At 35.2% G+C, this 19,226-nt stretch overlaps 1 protein-coding gene across 2 annotated transcripts; it reads right to left on the reverse strand.

The window, feature by feature from the left end:
• Positions 11,963 to 18,590, reverse strand: LOC109725007 (3-oxoacyl-[acyl-carrier-protein] synthase, mitochondrial). 2 transcript variants are annotated; one of them, XM_020254047.1, is made up of 14 exons: positions 18,441 to 18,590; positions 18,117 to 18,346; positions 16,357 to 16,464; positions 16,204 to 16,275; positions 15,979 to 16,065; positions 15,718 to 15,869; positions 15,249 to 15,329; positions 15,121 to 15,154; positions 14,315 to 14,381; positions 14,150 to 14,226; positions 13,676 to 13,736; positions 13,466 to 13,548; positions 13,316 to 13,387; positions 11,963 to 12,552 (listed from the first exon to the last, which is right to left on the reverse strand). In XM_020254047.1, exons 1-14 carry the CDS (start codon positions 18,577 to 18,579, stop codon positions 12,388 to 12,390), a joined length of 1,428 nt encoding a protein of 475 aa, XP_020109636.1. In that variant the 5' UTR covers positions 18,580 to 18,590; the 3' UTR covers positions 11,963 to 12,387. The 2 variants fall into 2 exon arrangements, with proteins under 2 accessions (XP_020109636.1, XP_020109635.1); XM_020254046.1 differs by having other exon boundaries at positions 18,117 to 18,349.

The raw sequence follows: 19,226 nt of genomic DNA on the forward strand, positions 1-19,226 counted from the left end.
GTTTACCTGTTAATTGCACGTGGCGTTGGTTTCAACCTAACCTATTCTAATATTCCTCCAGTTTGCTGAAAGATTAAATTTTTTTGGTTGAGTGCAAAATTATCTTTGAATATTAAATAAAAAACCTTAATTGTCTGGCAGGAACAACTTTTTGATTTCTTTCCAAGAGGATTAAAGACAAAAACAACAGAGTTCCCAATTCCAAGAAAAAAAATGAAAATCCAAGAAATTTTATTCCCCGAAAAACAAAGTCCATAGACCAAAAAGGCTTTTATGCCAAAAAAAGACGGGTTTCTTTTCAGTTTGTTGTTGGTGTGGGTGAGAAAAAAGAAATATAGGGGAAGGGCACGCGCAAACGTTTTTACGTTAAAACCTTTCACCTATTTTAAAAAATTCAAAAGGATTAGTTGGGTTTGCAATTTCGCCAGTTTAAACTCTATTTTTCAGGGTAGGTTGCGTTAATTGGTACTTCTTACTGTTGAATACCCCAAAGATACTGGGGGTTATTTTTTTTTGTGTGGAGGAAAATTGTTGCATTGGACCGCGGGTATGTGGAACCGGGTCTGCAAAAAACTCAAAAAATCATATTTTTTTTTCTTTTGGCATTCAAGATGTTGCCCAAATTAAAAATTTACCGCTAAAAGAAAAATTCTATTGTCATGCCATGGCACCAAAAATTAAATAATTAAAATATAACAACAACAAACAACCAATAAACATTATCCTTAAAATTCATTGAAATTTTAAAGGATACGTAAAGATACCCAACAGCGCGTTTGGTTTTTCAGGTTAACAGAAATTTCAAAAATCGAAATGAACAGATTGTCAAATCTTTAAAAAGGGAAATGCACATTTTCTCGAAACTAGTATTTGTTTTGAATTTTTCTAGCTCGAAACTTTCGAAAATTATTAGGAAAAATCAAAGTCTATTTAATCCCAATTAAGTTGACTTTATTAATGTTAATTTTCCAAACTAATGTTGGAGTTGAAGTAAGTCTTGGTTGCATTGGCGATGCATTCAAAAATAATAAATTCACGTGTACTTTTACATCAGGGACGCATCCAAACTTATCAACTTAAAATTTTGGGGTTGGCGAACTTGAATTGCTACCAATTCTAAAAAAAGTTCGAGGAAAAAAAACTTAACAACATTATTAAAAGTTTTTGGGGGCCAAAAGCGTCCCCAACTGGCCCTTTGTTGAAGATTTTGGGCCTTTGGTTTTGGCCAAAAACAGGCCGGTGATAGACACTGGTCCATTTGGCAAAACCAATAATCGTGGTCAATTACAAAACAAGAAAAAAATGCTTCTTTGTTTTTTCGCCCAAAAAAAGGGGAGGGTTGGCAAAAGTCTACACCCTCCATCTAAGGATTGAAAAAAAAATTTCCAAAAATGGTTTTTTTACTAAGATTAAAAAAAAAAAATAATGGCGACAAATAGAAATTACAATGGGCCTTGGGGATAGGAGTGAGTGTAAGGATGTACCAACAGGGCAAAAAAAAATTGTATGGACATGGGTTCCAATTTAGCAATTTTGGGGAACACTTTCGGATGGGGCGGGCGCGTGGGCTTTTTCCGTAGGCGCCATTCTCGACCATCCTTTTTCCTTTTTTCTTCTACTTTTCTTTTTCTCTCTCAAAAAAAAAAAATTGCGTTTTTTTTATTTTTTTTGAGAAAGAAGGATGGTTTAAGAATGGGCACCTGCGAAAGCCAAACTTTGCGGCCCCCATCCGAGTTCCCAAAAAATGGTTAATTTTCGGGACAAACCATGTCATTAACAATCCCGTGTTTTAACAAACCCAACTTTGGGGTTGGTTTTCCCCTGCATTACAACCAGGGGAAAGTATAAAACAGTAAAAACGTATGGAAAGACCCCCTTTCAACTTGAGGTAATTTTTTCAAAATGGGTCCCCTTTTTCAACCCCTTTTTTTTCAATTTACTTTCTTTTTACCTCTTAGCTTGTAAAAATTCTTCTGCTTAGTGTTTAATAACTTTTAAAAGTTAACTAAAAGGATTATCAAATTTAATGAGTTCTATTTTAAGTTCATTAAAACCGTTAAGAACAAGGTTAAAATTACTAAAAAAAGAAATTTAGAATTCATAATTTTGATTAAACTTTCCAATTTGTTTTGGTAAAAACCCTTAATTCCAAAAAAATTAAGAAATTCAAAGATAGTCACTCTAACAACCAAATTTTACCAAGTATATATGGCAAATTTCAAACGGCAAACATCACTTGCTTTCATATACCAGGTCCTGCACTTTATATTTCTCCCAAAAAAAAAAAATCTCAAAAATTACCAAAAAAATTAAAAAAAAAAAAACAGTTGATGTAATCGTAAATTGCAAACGAAAGAAGAGAAAGAAAAAGAAGGGGAGAGGAGAAGAGAAAGGGGGTTTAGGTTTTTTTGTGGGGGGGGGGGGTCAGGGACCTGGAAGGAAAAGCAAATCGGGAAAGCCCTTGAAGCTCGGGGGCCCGTTCGAAAGAGCCCGCCGCGGGGGGCACGGGAAGAGGTTCGAAGCAACGAAACTTCCGATCGCCAACCCCCGGCCTCGCCGCCGGGCCGGCCGCATTCGCCGCGCCCCTCCGGGGCGGCGCCTTGGGGCGGAAGACCCCGATAGGGGGAGGTTTCTTTTCCGGGCGGGAAGTGCGAAACCGATTGCACCTTCACGAAACGAATCTGGCGATCCACCCCAATCTCCCCCCTCTCTAGATGAGAAGAGAGAAATGACACCGAAAGAGGAGCGGAGGAGAGGATGATAGAGTTATGAGAGGACTAGGGGCTGGCAAATGAGCGAAGCGGGCTCGCGTTCGACTCGGCGCTTACGACTCGATATTGGCTCGGCTTCGAGCCTCCGGGGGACTCGAAGTTTAAATGAGCCGAGCTTGAACAAAAAAAAAGCGCGTCTGAAATTCATTTCAAGCCGAGCTTGCAGTATTACTGGCCTCGTTCGAATTTAGGCTCGAAAAATCTCGAAAAGCGGTCGAAATACTATATATTATATAGTAGTTATAGGTTATAGTATAGGTATATCATAGTAGAGCTACTATGCCTATCAAAAGTATAGAGGATCTGGGCTGCTTTCGATTTTTTGATTCTTTAGATCAACCCTTTAATCACTTTTTATCTTTGGATCAATTACCTATTATTATCTTGCTAGCGGACACTCAATCCTAATTTAGGAATATATATTTAATCTAGGGCCGACGTGCAATCATCGCCACCATACAATTCTTAATCGAAAGGCGGTCAAAAAAAATTCGAAAACATAATATTCTCTATATTGTTCGATTAGGCATAGTAGTTGCTACGTATTATAGTATATTAAAAATATATAGAATATCATTATATTTATTATATATAGGCTGAGTGAGGATAATCTTGAGTTTAGTTAAAATTTGGGGCCAAATATTGTTGGCCCATAAAAACAAAACCAATAGACAAATAAAAGATAAAATTTCACTAAATTGTATACAATTTTTCTTTCTTGTATTTATTTCACAGAGCTTTAAATTTTCAATATGTTGTCTCTCTTTTCTCTTTTTCTGTCTCTCACCCTAAGTGGCCAAGCCGGAAGCTCTCCAAATTACCAAGTAACAGCCATTCCACCGTTCTATCTTGCTATTAACTTGTGATGCTTGGGAAAAAACTATACAGAATATTTTAAAGGGTAAAAAAATTATTTTATTTTTTAATAAAATTTTAATTTTTAGTGTTATATTATGATTGGATAAGTTTAATCCAATATTTACTTATATACTTTTTTATTTTTGATTGCCGATAAATGAAAATATATAATATAGAATGGAAGGCGAAAGAAAAGCATGTGAGGCGAAAAATTAGATATTCAACTCATAAATTTTTTTTTTTTCATATTATAATACTATATTTGGTATATAATTATTTTACTTGGAACTATTTGGACATATTTTGTTCAATATAGATAATATTCTTATACGAATTAAAACTACGTTGATTCGTGATAAATGTTTGAGAATTTCAAGCGCTCGTTTAGGGGCTCGAGCTCGCTCGACTCGAAATTAGGCTCGCTCGAGCTCGGCTCGAATTAATTTCAATCCAAGCTTGAGCTTAAATTTAGGCTCGAAATTAATTTCAAGCCGAATTTGAGCTGAGGTAAGCTCGCTCGAGCTCGGCTCGTTTCCACCCCTAAGAGAGACGAGTCTCTCTCTCTCTCTCTCTCTATATTTATAGGTGTGTGTGTAATTTAAGGCTCTTTCCTACTGAGGTGGGAGTTGTTATTATTACCCTTTGTTATGGTTTTTTTCTTTTTTTTCTTTTATGGGATTCTCAATTTTTTAAGTTATCTAAAAATTAATTTTAGAACTTTTTTTTACATTTAGTCTTCTCAAAAACAAAAAATATAAATAATCTTACAAAATTTATATTTGTAAGATTGGTCCTATGTTCACCACGTGACCGTCATGCGAGCACCGTGCGAGGGTGAATGGCGGGTAGGTTAAGTTGAACACGGTGAATCATTCACTGTGCTGAATCATTCACCGTGTCGTGTTCTATTATTTTTTATCACAGTATCACGTAATATTTAAAATTTCTGGTTTAAGAAGAATATGGTGAACCATTCACTGTATCCAAACATAGTGAATGATTCACCGTATTCAACTGAACCTACTGTCACGCCCACATGGCGCTTGTACGACACTGTCGTTGCGAAGATAGGACGAGTCTTATAAATATAAATTTTGTGGGACTATTTGTAGAAAAAAAAAATTTGAGGATGCTAAATACAAAAAAAAAAAAAAACCCTTAATCTAAGTAGAACGTAAAACCAAAGCGGTAAACCACAACATTATTGGATTTAACAAATAATAATAATAACAAAAGAAGTTGAAGTTTAAAATGAACTGACGTCTGTTGATAAACTAATAATGAGTGCATATATTATTTTATTTTTTTTAAAAAAAATTTGTTAAGTAGAAATTAAGAGTGAACATATTGTATAAAAATTAGGAAGTTTAAATTATTACTTATATTTTTTTCTTTTACTTTTGAGACTCACACGCCATCAACAAGAAAGCAAATGAGACAAATTTCATAACGAAAAGAATCCCCCACTTTTCACCCTGTTTTCTTAGCGGGTTAGGCAGATTCAAAACGAATTAATTCGTGTGGGCCGAGAATAGATTCTAAACAGATTTTTAACGCAACGGGATGAATCTAAAGAAGAAAATGTCGTCACCTTCCGCTTCATTTTTTTTGACGGAAGGAATTCAGGAAGAATTATTATTTTTCTTATTTTTAGCCATCACTTACCGCCTTATTAGGATGAATCGGCACAGAAGCTCCACCAACGTGAATCTATCTGCATCCCAACTCATTGATCCACCGTTAATCTTTTGATAAGATATTTTTAATAATATTATTTTCAGATTTAACCACGAGAAAAAGCAAAAGAGACGTTGAAGTTCAGTATAAAATATTGTGTGCTTACATAATCCAAGAGTGAACATATCATTTTATTTTTTATTTTTTATTTTTTAAAATCTTTTATTAATCATGCGAGGTAGTTGTGGATGGTAGTGTGCAAAATGGAATGGCAATAAATAAATAATAAAAGAAAAAAAATGTATGGAGACCCCTCACCTTATGCCATTCTAAAATAGCCTTCTCAACTTTCCTTTTTTTTTTATGGGTTAATTGCGAATCATTTTTTTAGGACAAATATCATTTATGTGGTTTCGCACTTTCTCACTTTTGTATCATGTGGTTTAAAGTGTATCAATGTAGTATCCCGTGGTTTCTCTCTTTTCATCAACTCCTTCGTTAACATTTTGTTAAATTATATACAAAAAACTTCAGATACCCTACCTAGGTTTATCGAATATTCACTTTAGTATCTTTAGTTTTAATTTTATTACCGATTTAATGAAAAAAATTAGTGGAAGGGATAATAAAAAAAATAAAACCACGGATACAAAATCGATACATTTTAAACCAAAGAGTACCAAAGTGAGAAAGTACAAATCCACAAGGGTGGTATTTGACTTTTTTTCTCTTTTTATTTTTTTTGTACTCACTAAATTTTAACCTTTATACAAATTCAAATATAAAATTTGGCTTCATTCACTTGAATATGAACGTTACGATTGAAAATACATAAGAAAATTCATCTGCAATAGTCGGACAAAATAATTTCAGATAAATATATTTACCTACCTAATCATTTTTATAACAAAAATTATTTTTCTTCTACAAATACATCCAATCAAATAAGAGCTATACGTTTACAATTGCTATATTTTCAGTCGTATATATCTTAACTACGTACTGCATTTATAATTACAGTTGATAAATTACTGTATCTTTCGCGGTATATATTTTTAATTTAATCGTATTTATGCTTACATCGAGCTAAACAATTCATATACTATTTTATTTTATTTTTATTCATCATCTTACTGTAATCTTATAAATATTATATTAAAAAATCTTAATTATTTGTATATTAGGATTATCAATAGAAGAAGTCAAAAATATTTATAGAAAAATATATTTGCAAAGATACTCCTGTTGGGGAGAGAAAGTAAAAAATCAAACCTTTGAGGGGTAGGGATGCAAAATAAACTTACTATATGTGGAGCATTACTCTTCATGATTTGACACATTTATGTAGGTACAATAAATATAAAGAAAAATTACTCTTCATGATTTGACACATTTATGTGGATATAATAAATAGGCCAATTTGCATAAAAAATCCACTTATTTTGGGCTTTTGCAAAACTGGGCCACCGTTTTCGTTTTTGCAGATTCGGTCCACTTTTTCAGCAAACTGACCAAAATACCCTTTTTACTTTTTCTCTTTCCTCTTTCTCTCTCCTCTTCGTTTCTCTCGTTCTTTTTTTTTCTCGCCGGCAGAGCGGAGGCGGAAACGGTCCGTCTCGCCTCTCACCCTCATTCTCTAGCCCTCGCCCTCGCCCTCGCCCTTGCCCTCGTCCACGCACCCCCCACCTTCCTCGCCTCCAACCCCGCTAAGGCCGCGCCACGACTTTTTTTTTTTTTTCTTTTTTCTTTTCTTTTCTTCTCCGACTCTTCTCCACCGTCTCCGACGACGATGCCTCTCTCGTCCTTCTCGTCCTTCCCCGCCCTTCTCATCTCTCCCTCTCCCTCATTCTCTGCCGCCTCCGACGACGATGCATCTTCGCCGGCGCCGACGTCGACACCGTGGAGGTCACTGCGGCGCTACAGGCTCGGAGCGGGGGTCCTTAGCGGTGTCGTCGCCGGCACCGTGGCTGTTGGCAGAGAAGGTGACAAAAAAAAATTATAGAAAAAACAGAAAAAAAAAAAAAGATAAAAAATTATATAAAAAGAAGGATGAACATCAAATTGTATCGTTAACTGCAAAAAAAATTATAAGTTGCACTATTTAAGATGTAAACTGCAGCTTTAAGATGAAAACTACACTCTTTAAACGAAAATTACACTCTTTGAGAAATATTTACACTGTTTCTCTTCTTATTACACTCTTTCAGATGTAAACTGCATCCATTAAGATGAAAGTTACACTCTTTAAACAAAAGTTGCACTGTTTCTCCTCTTGTTGCACCATTTCTCCTCTTGTTACACTATTTTTTATCTTAAACTGCACCCTTTTAAGAGATATTTATACTGTTTCTCCTCTTGTTGCACCATTTCTGTGTAAATAAGAGGAGAAATAGTGCAACAAGAGGAGAAACAGTGCAAGAAGAGAAGAAACTGCACTGTTTTAAGAGATATATATACTGTTTCTCCTCTTGTTGCACCATTTCTGTGTAAACAAGAGGAGAAATAGTGCAACAAGAGGAGAAACTGCACTGTTTTAAGAGATATATCTACTGTTTCTTCTCTTGTTGCACTGTTTCTCCTCTTGTTGCACCATTTCTGTGTAAACAATAGGAGAAATAGTGCAACAAGAGGAGAAACAATGCAATAAGAGGAGAAACTGCACCCTTTTAAGAGATATTTATACTGTTTCTCCTCTTGTTGCACTGTTTCTCCTCTTGTTGCACCATTTCTGTGTAAATAAGAGGAGAAATAGTGCAACAAGAGGAGAAACAGTGCAAGAAGAGAAGAAACTGCACTGTTTTAAGAGATATATATACTGTTTCTCCTCTTGTTGCACCATTTCTGTGTAAACAAGAGGAGAAATAGTGCAACAAGAGGAGAAACTGCACTGTTTTAAGAGATATATCTACTGTTTCTTCTCTTGTTGCACTGTTTCTCCTCTTGTTGCACCATTTCTGTGTAAACAATAGGAGAAATAGTGCAACAAGAGGAGAAACAATGCAATAAGAGGAGAAACTGCACCCTTTTAAGAGATATTTATACTGTTTCTCCTCTTGTTGCACTGTTTCTCCTCTTGTTGCACCATTTCTGTGTAAATAAGAGGAGAAATAGTGCAACAACAGGAGAAACAGTGCAACAAGAGGAGAAACAGTATAAATATCACTTAAAAGGATGCAGTTTAAGATAAAAAATAGTATAATTTTCGTTCAAAGAGTATAATTTTTATCTTAAAGCAGCAGTTTACATCTTAAATAGTGCAACTTATAATTTTTTTTGTAATTAACGATGTAATTTCATCTTCATCCTTCTTTTTATATAATTTTTTATCTTTATTTTTTTTTCTGTTTTTTCTATAATTTTTTTGTCACCTTCTCTGCCAACAGCTACGGCGCCGGTGACGACGCCGCTAAGGACCCCCCGCTCCGAGGCTGTAGCGCCGCAGTGACCTCTACGGTGTCGACGTCGGCGCCGGCGAAGATAAATCGTCGTCGGAGGCGGCAGAAAATGAGGGAGAGGGAGAGATGAGAAGGGCGGGGAAGGGCGAGAGGCGTCGTCGTCGGAGACGGTGGAGAAGAGTCGGAGAAGAAAAGAAAAGAAAAAAGCAAAAAAAAAAAGTCGCGGCGCGGCCTTAACGGGGTCGGAGGTGAGGAAGGTGGGGGTGCATGGACGAGGGCAAGGGCGAAGGCGAGAGCATGAGAGTGAAAGGCCGCCTCCGCTCTACCGGCGAGAAAAAAAAAAAGAACGAGAGAAACGAAGAAGAGAGAGAAAGAGGAAAGAGAAAAAGTAATAAGGGTATTTTGGTCAGTTTGCTGAAAAAGCGGACCGAATCTGCAAAAATGAAAAAGGTGGCCCGATTTTGCAAAAGCCCAAAATAAGTGGATTTTTTATGCAAATTGGCCTAATAAATATAAAGAAAAAATTGAAATAAAAATATAGTAGCATAAATTAATCAAAAAATTAATGAGCTGTGACAGTTCCAGGAGAAAATTACATGAATGCCACTCCAACAACCTCTGCAAATCCTACCAAACCTTCACAAGTTACAGCATCTTGTAACTTCAAATACAATCACTATAATTTTACACTTTTTAATTTTACTACCATTTGATTTAAAGTGTATTAATTTAATACTCTGTGATTTTATTTTTCTCTTTTTGTCACCCCCTTCGTTAACTTTTTGTTAAATCATATACAAATTTTTAGATACCCCAACTATAGTTTATCGAATATTTATTTTAGTACCCTTTAGTTTTATCTTTGTCACTGATTTAATGAAAAAAAATTAGTGAAGGGAGAACGAAAAGAAAAAATAAAATCATAGGGTATGAAAGTGATACACTTTAAATCATAGGGTACTAAAGTGAAAAAGTGTAAAACCATATGGGTGGCATTTAAAATTTTTCCTTAAAAAACGAAAAAAAAAATCTTGTTAAACTAACATAGAACCCGAACTTTGCAGTGAATAATTATTATTTTAATCAATATATATATATATATATATATATATATATATATATATATATATATATATATATAATATAATATAATTATTAAGAATTGAAGATTGAAAAAGTTATAACTTAAAAAGCACAGTCAAAATGCCTATTAGAGTATATATATATATATATATATATATTATGAGAAATCTAAATATAAAATATATTTAATTTGTACTTATGTGAATATTTCATACAACAAAAGATATTAAATTTATTCTTTTAAAATTAGTTCTGTATCATAACAGTTACTAACTCTACATTAGGAGTTTATGCGTCAAATGAATATATATAAACATATCTCAACTATCAGCCATTTTGAAATAGGTTTTTCAACCTTTTTTTGTTATTTTTATTTTAATATTTTAGAATTATGTGCTTTTGAATTTTGTGATAGAAAAATCTAAAAGAGAGAGAGTTGTGAGAAAGTTAGGGTTCTCGAGCATAATAATTACCTAGAAGAGAAAAAAAAGAAAAAGAAAAAAGAGGGGATAGAAAGAGATCTTATAAGATATGATAAAAAGAGAGGAGGAGAGAGAGAAAGAGAATGAGAGAAGAGAGAGAGAAAGAGAGATATGATATGATTGAAAAATCAAACAGAGAGAATTGTGAAAGTGAGAGTTAGGATCATCCTACAAAAGAGAGAGGGGAGGGGGGAGAAAGAGATCTTATAAGATATGATAAAAAGAGAGGAGGAGAGAGAGAAAGAGAATGAGAGAAGAGAGAGAGAAAGAGAGATATGATATGATTGAAAAATCAAACAGAGAGAATTGTGAAAGTGAGAGTTAGGATCATCCTACAAAAGAGAGAGGGGAGGGGGGAGAAAGAGATCTTATAAGATATGATAGAGAGAAAGGAGAGGGGAGAAAGAGAGAGAATGAGAGAAGAAAAGATGAAGAGACTACCATGTAGAGAGAACGAAGGAAAGCGCACATACCTCTCGCTAACTACATCGGATGATGAGCACTCGCATCGAGGGGCAGAGCAGAGTTGCATTCATCTAAACTCAGAACCACTGCTCACAGCACCCCGAACATCTACCGCTTTCGATCTGATACCTCTTAATTCAGAGAGGAAATGCGCACTTGTATGACAGGAACCATCAAATTATATATCGTATAGATTTTTATTTAAAATTTTATTATATGAAATATTACCAACTTAAGAAATGTGCGCCATACCATAATAATTGTAAGGGACATTTAAAAAATTTTCACACTAATCCAAAACTTTTACCCAAAGTTTGCTTTTTCTCTTTTTTTTTCCAAAATATTAAAATAAAATATTTAGCATTTCAAACTTTTAAAAACTACTATAATTTAGTATATATATATATATATATATATATATATATATATATATATAGTCCGGCTACCATACTATCGATAGTACCAAGCATTTGGTACTATTGAGTTTTCTACCGTTAGATCTACCCTCTGATCAGTTCCACCCGTTAGATTATAATATTAAACCAACCACTCACTCAATCCTAGGGGACCACTATCAATTTAACCGGGGACCACTATCATCCTAACCGCACATCTTTTCATCCAACGGCCGAAAATTCAATAGTACCAAGGACTTGGAACTATTGATAGTATAGTAGCATAATTCTATATATATATATATATAAAGAGTTAGGCTGAAATACTATTAATGGCATAATTAAGCTGTGGATACTATCCGATTTTTAGCCGTTAGATCTATTTCTTTGATTATTTTTACCATTGGATCAATACTTTTCCATCAACTATTATTAAATCCTAGGGGACCGCTACCATGCTAATCCTAAAATTTTTCATCCAAAAATTATAAACTTTGTAGTAAAAGAGCCTAAATATTATTAAAAATTTTCCATCCCAACTCTATATATCAATATCAGTTTTTTATAAGTTATAAATCCATCAACCTCGATGTCATTTTATATTTTTAGTACATGCCACATTTCCTTTTTAATTTAATTCATATTACCAATTAGTTTCAGAGTCTTTCTCTAATTATAACTTAGATTATTGGACTGAAAAAAATTGTAAATTGACTGAGCATCACAATTTGCAAACACGCCAAGTACAACCAACATTTTTTTTCTTTCTTTTCTTTATAACAAGATTAAAGCAAATCACTATAAATATTTGGATTTTGGATTTTCAAATTTCCAAATTAAAAGTTCAAGCACCAAAATTTCGGTGCAATTCAACCCCTTGTTGGCCATCAACTGGTGCGTATCAACCATACAAAATTTGTATTTAAACACACGAAAAAATGAAAAAACAGCAACAATACCAACCGAGACCCAGCGCCGAGATTTTGATGTGCTTTCAAAATTGGAGCTCACAATACATGCTCATAAATTACAGCGCAGATACTCTCCTCTCTCTCTCTTGAAAAAGATTCAAATTTGTCAAATTTGTCACAAGAAATGAAGAAATAGCTCAAAAGTGGCAGGAAAGGTTCTTCCAATCAATTTCATTTACTGTTCTTGAGAAAAAGAAAAGGAAGATCAATCAATCTCTTGTTCCATTCCTGGGACCAGATGAATGGTAAGGTTTAATTTCCGTCTTTCTCGATAGACCAATCATTGCACACTAAGGCGGGGCGGAGAACAAGAGAGAAGCATTGGTCCCGCCGAAGCCAAAAGAGTTGGAAAGCGCGGCTCGTATTTGCATCGTCTTCGCGGCGCTTAAGGGCATGTATTCTCCTTCGAAAGCCGGGTCCGGTCTCTCGAGATTGAGTGTTGGAGGAGCAATCCCCTGAAACCAAACACATCGTAGTAAGCCGTAATTAAAATTACTTCAAACATGGTGCCCTTAAGAGCAAAGCGTAAAAGTAGTAAAAGAAACAAAGAAGAGAATTTGCTACAGATAGTTTTGTTGCGGGTCACAAGGCATGCGAAGCAACTTAGCTTGAAGAAGCTTCGATCGATCAATGGTAGAATATGAGTCGAGCATAGATATGCATGTTTCGTGAAAATAATATTTTATTTGCTCAATAATAAATTACCGTTCAAGGTTGAATGTTACGAGGGCGTGCACACACACACACACACACACACACACACACACACACACACATATATATATATATATATATATATATATGATTTGCTTCGTACGATTCACGAGGAGTTGGTGTTCTACTACAAATGGTTTTTTTTGAAGAGGGGTATTTGGTAGGTACAAGGCTACACGTGCAAGAGTTATGGAAGAGCATGCATGAAAATTCAGTTTTCACAGAGATATATGAATCATAAACGATTTGGCATTTATCTAAATTTCTCTATTTATATATTGTATCGATGTTTTTTATAGCTTTATATCAATCAATGGCTTACTTTCTAATTGTAAAACCTTTTCCCCTGCAAATAAATTTCAGTCTTAAGGTTACACTTAAGCATCTATATAATTTTATCTTGGTTTATACTTTATGGATAATACGCACACAAACAAAACACGCCAATAAGAGAGAGAGAGAGAGAGAGAGAGAGAGAGAGAGATGATTGTTCAGTGAACATACATGGTGGATAGCTAGGACAGTGAAGATCGCTTCAACAGACCCGGCTGCTCCAAGTAGATGACCAGTAGCCCCCTAAAGATTATTTCAAAAATTAGCGCGTCACGCAACTGCAGAGCTAAAGGAAAAAAGGGTAGAGGCATCAAACACTACCTTTGTGGAGGACAACGCTAGAGCACCTGATGTTGCATGGTCTGAGAAGACCGACATGATAGCATGGGCTTCTACTGCGTCACCTAAAGACAGTGGCATCTCAAACAATAAGCGAATTTTGCTTCGGCTCAATTTTAATCAACAAAGAGAACTTTAAAGCACTCAGTAAAACTATTTTGTTGTACAGCATGAAACTGCTATGCATCTTACCTAGAGGAGTTGATGTGGCATGAGCATTTACGTAATCTACTTGACTTGGATGAAGCCCGGACTTTTACATGCAACAGTAAAAAGAAAAACAAAAAACAAAAACAAAAAGAAAAAGTTACGGCCATTTTGCACAAAGAAGTCCATTATTATTATTATTATTTTACAGTTTTCAGCTAAAATATACTTGTATGGCATAAAAGCCTTGTGGCCAAAATCATTGCGCAAAAGTCCCAAAAGTTGATCGTTCACAATATTTGATACATGATGGTAATCTAAGATTTAGAGAGAAATAAATTGCTGTCAAGTATTGTTCTGCAAATATAAGGACTAAATAAGAGAAAGTTGATTTAACGAATACACATGCCAAAGAAATCTGAAGTAATAGAATCACTTCTTCAGGCTAGATAGATATGCATAGAAATTGTGCGGCTTATATTGTTACAGGCAGAGGATTCCTGCAGTAGAATATAATACCTGTTCTAATGCCCGCTTCATGGATAAAATAGCACCCTTTCCGTCACTCTGTGGTTGAGTTATGTGATGAGCGTCGCCTAACAGAATCAAGTTCATAAGATCACAAATCAAGGGACTGAGAAATGGTAGAACAATCTAAACTTTTTATTTGAAATAGAAGGATACCGGACATTCCATATCCTCGGACTTCTGCATAAATTTTCGCTCCTCGTTCCTTTGCATGATCAAGTGACTTTTTACGAGGGCAGATATGCAAGTTCGTTCGCAAGGAAGGACAAAACATTACGAGAGGAAACTTGCCACAAAGAAAAACAGAAGAACATAGAAAAGGACACTAACAATAAGTTTAATACGATCTGCTTCTCTTGGCTAATGTGCCGATTTGGTCTGGCATGTAGCAGGTTTTCGTAATCCAAGAAGCAGCCATCAAATGTTTGGCAAACATAAATCACAGAGTTTTTGCAGCAGCAGAAAGCCAAAATGATTTTCTGAGCCCGAAAATAGAAGCTCTAATCATAAGCTTCTGTTCTGCCGCAATTGGAAGTTGTATCAAAAAGGGCCATTCTAATGAAAAAATCGGTAGTACTTTTTCGAACAACTATACTTAAACAGCAATTCTACAAAAGCTATAGTCAGGTCAAATGGGCTCTATTTGATATGAGCATCGTGTTCTAATTCAGCCCGTAAAACTCTCTGCTCCAGTAACATCGTAAATCTCCTTCCGTTGGACCTTTTAGACACTTCAACTACATGCATATGTTGTCAAAAGTCCAACCAACAAAAGCCAATCCCATTTATTTCTGATGCCCTAATATAGCCCCTGATAATCATTTTATATGATAAAGAATATAGAAAGCAACCAACCAGACGGTACAGTTTAGAGACTTTCCAAATAGGAGATAAAATCAAGTAATCAAGACTAAATAACAACAACAGGAACGAAAAAGAAAGAAATCTTTCTCAGAACTCACCTCCAACACCATGACACCGGAACCTTCACCAATCCTGGTTAGCCATGATGTTTTTGTACAAATTATAACATATAAAAAAATACAATATAACCAATAAAGATGAAGAGCAACAAGAAGGCAAAGCTTACACGAATCCATCTCTACCGCAATCAAATGGTCGAGAAGAAACTTGAGGGAGAGAATTGTACTTTGTACTCAATGCCCTCAACCTACATAAGCAAGAAGCACATTGTAAAGCAGCAGGCCGAAATAATTCCCCAATACTTGCATATAATACCGACAGAAGAACATGGAAAGGCAGAGAAGTGATGTAGAACAAAGGATTTTATTGCTGTGTGACAAATTTACAACAATCAATCTTGCTACTAAAATTGATGGTGTTTACAGAGCTCTGAATATCATTCTGTTGGTTACCTAGCAGAACCTCAACGAAGCAGCTTCATGTAAAAAGAAAAAAAAGAAAGTTGATGGAAGGGAAGAAAAGCGAAGGAGGGAGCTATACTAAAGTAAAGATTTCTAGAAGCAATTGTAGCAAAGTGGGAAAAGAAGGGCATAGAGGGATAAGAGTTTTAGACAAGCTGAACCAGCGACACTTGCCTAGAAAAACCAGCAATTGATAGAGCATCAATGCTGGACTCGGTTCCTCCAGCAATCATAACATCCGCATCTCCAAATTGAATCATCCTTGCGGCATCGCCAATAGAGTGGGCCCCAGTGGCACAGGCTGTCACAGCAGCATGGTTTGGACCCTAAATTAAAAGATATGCCCTTTCTAGAATAACATATATTACCAATTTCAAAGCACATTTTATAAATTAGACAAAACTATTCAATGAATAAGCTTGATTGTAAACTCACTTGGAATCCATACTTCATGCTGACATGCCCCGATGCCATGTTGATCAATATCCTAGGGATGAAGTATGGGCTAAGCCGACGTAAACGCTGTGTTCACGAAGTGAAGAACATAATATTATCCACCAATATCACGAGTGCGGTAATGATCCCAAATAGGCAAGAAACTATACTTTGCACAAAGAGCAAACGAGAAACATAATCTTGCGACAAGAAGAGAAAAAACACCTTTTCACAAATCAGTTGTGACGCATCTAAAATGTCTGGGATGCTTCCAATTCCCCCACCAATTGAAACACCCTGGTGTTTCTCAAATTAGTGTACCAAAAAAAAAGTGAAAATGAACCGTACTTCCACGTTTCCTCGAAAGTAGATAACTACCGTTCTTTCTTTCTTTTCAACTTCAGTTGGTAACCAGTTTGCATCTCTAAGAGCCTCATCAGTTGCGCATAGCGCATATGCTATAAATCTGGCTACAGATTTATTATCCTGGGCACAAAATTCAATCAATCAACATAAGAAAACGTATAATCAGGGTGAATTGGCGATATCTGTGGAATCATAAGGCAAGCATTCACTGTTGTGATTGTCAGAGGAAGAAAATAACCAATTCACTTTCACTTAAACATATATGACACATCACACATCATATGACCCTAAGTAGTTAATAATAGTTAAAAGGTCAGAAACAATGTTATAGACGTAGAGAGTCCATTGATTTAAACATTACAAGAACTTAGAAAGAGAGTGAGTGGTGAATTTCTAATAAATGAATCACATTAAGCAAGTCATTTACTATGGCATATTAGTCCATCATGCATCCAGGACGTTGCAATTAAAAAAAAAAAAAACCATATAATGAGTAATTCGAGTAGCAAAAAGAAAATCAGATATCATGACTAGGCAGCCGGCACTAAAACCCATGAGTTGCCTAGACAGTCGGTTAACAATATCTAGACATAGAAAACAGCACATGCCAAGAAATGGCTAATAATAATACAATTTAGGTAAGGGAAGTACAAGAAGAATGAAACAACTTAATGCAGTTATTATTACAAAGGAGATTCTGGAGCACCCATAACAACATTTAGGGGCCGTTTGGTTGCATGTAGTTGCAACTGCATGGCGGTTGTAATTGAATGCAAATGCAAATTTGGTGTTTGGTTTGATATATTTAACTCTAACTACTGCAGTAGGAACTGCAGGAGGAGGTCCAACTGCAGCAGTTGGAGAAAATAACTTTAAATAAAAAGTAACCTTATCTCTTTAAATATTTTTTAAACAAAAAATAATTTTTTTTTACATTGGAGGTAATATCACCATCATATATAATAAAATTTTAAAAATTATTTCTCAACTACATGCAACCAAACAAATTATTTATAGTTGCAGCGCTTCTACTACACCCAACCAAACATGATGTATGTAGTTATAACTACTGTATTTCCAACTGTATGTATCTCCAACTACACTGCATTTGTAATTACATCTAACCAAACGGCCCCTTAGATGTGACTGAAATGTTGCCTCCAAACCCCAACAATGAACTACAGCAGGCGAAAAACATATGAAACATATCATTAACAATTCCACACAAAAACCCAATCTAGATTAGTATTAAACATTGCAAGAGAGTGAAGAAGAATGACTGCAGTAATGACTTCTCTAAGAACAACTGTTCCAGCATGGATGCTAATAGCAAAAGCATGGAAGAATCAAACTGATGCAATAAACAAAACCCTAACTCCAAAATTCCCTTTTTCACCTTACACTGCTCTCCAAATCAGGAATTACATTGAAAAAGACAAAACTCAGGTCTCAAAATTTCTCATCGTGCTCACAGAAACAGTAGAACAAACAAATAACCCAAGACCTATATTAAAGTATCAAAAAAAAAAAAAACCCCTATGATTTCTTGTTCCCAATCCAAAATCCCATCTTTCACCTTATATTGCTCCCAAAAAACAGAACTTTAGATTGAAAGAAATAAAATCCCATTTCCCGAAACCCTAAACCCTTATCATAAACGACTAAGCCTCAAACCCTAAACCTAATTAACCATTTTTAGTGAAACTTAAAACGAAAGGAAGGCTCAACTATCCAAGTATCAAACAAAAACCCTAGTGAGATGTCGTTTAAACCTTGGATTGGATCCACGCATCCTCATCGAACTCCCCCTCCTCCTTGCCGCGGGGGACCGCGGCGGCGACCTTGGAGGGGAGCTGGTCGTAGGTGTGCGCCACCGCGGCCTCATCGAAGCCGTCCATCCGGAGATCGGACGGCGCCAGCGCCCGCACCCCGCACCGCCCCTCCACGAGGGCGCGCCACGCGGGACCCACCCCGCACCCCAGCGGAGTCACCGCTCCCAACCCTACTTTTTCATTGCTCGTTGGATCAGATGCGATGGGGACGGTGGAGACCGAGAAGAGGATTAGGGTTTTGGAGGGGATTAGGGTTTTGGATACCTGTCACCACGACGCGGCGGAGGGGGGCGGCGCGCGGCGGCGGAGGGAGCGGCGCCGACGAGAAGAGGCGGCGGAGTAGCTTCGCGGTGGTGGCGCTCATTTTTTTTGGATTTTTTTTTTTTTTTAGTTTAAAATACATAAAATTCTTTATAAATAAATTCACAATTTCTCACCTTTGTTTTGTGACATTCCAAAACCTTTATAATATAATTTACTTATTACAGTGTTAACGAAGAAAGTAACATAATTAAATTATTCTTGTTTATTATTATATAAATAAAAAGTAATTTTTAAATATATTTTTATATTTTTTATATTTTATTCCGTCGACATTTCAAGTTCGAGTTGTTGCATTTAGCCTCCATTTGTTAGGATTTTATCGTTATTTCGTCCATTTTTTATAATTTATACTAAAAATATTTTTCAAAATAATAAAAATATATTAATTTTTTTTTTTCTTATAGAAAAAGTAAAGATAATTTGATCATTTTTTTCTCCATAAATGGCTTAATGTTGTATCTTAAAAAATATTTTTTAAAATTTTAAGAGAACATAATATAAGCTTTTAAAAATCAGGAAATGAAAGTAAAAAGCGAATATTTATAGGAGGGTTTTATGTAATGTAGCCTTTTATATTTTTAAACTTCTTTTAAAATATATATATATATATTTAAAATTTTAAGTTGGATGTATTTATTTAATTCTTGATTCCATTACTATTTCGTTTATTTTTTATAATTTATATCAAAAATATTCTATAAATTTTTAAAAATTAAAGAGAAAAAG

The sequence above is a fragment of the Ananas comosus genome, linkage group 19 (genome assembly GCF_001540865.1).
Source record: "Ananas comosus cultivar F153 linkage group 19, ASM154086v1, whole genome shotgun sequence".
Classification (NCBI taxonomy): domain Eukaryota; kingdom Viridiplantae; phylum Streptophyta; class Magnoliopsida; order Poales; family Bromeliaceae; genus Ananas; species Ananas comosus.

What these genes read in the sequence shown, in the direction of transcription:
- LOC109725007 (XM_020254046.1), bottom strand. Translation starts at nt 18,579, where the DNA reads ATGTATTTTAAACTAAAAAAAAAAAAAAATCCAAAAAAAATGAGCGCC. An exon ending in CCGCCGCGTCGTGGTGACAG is followed by an intron (nt 18,350 to 18,440) that starts GTATCCAAAACC and finishes GCAATGAAAAAG; the next exon opens with TAGGGTTGGGAGCGGTGACT. An exon ending in CTGTCCTAGCTATCCACCAT is followed by an intron (nt 12,553 to 13,315) that starts GTATGTTCACTG and finishes GTTTGGTTTCAG; the next exon opens with GGGATTGCTCCTCCAACACT.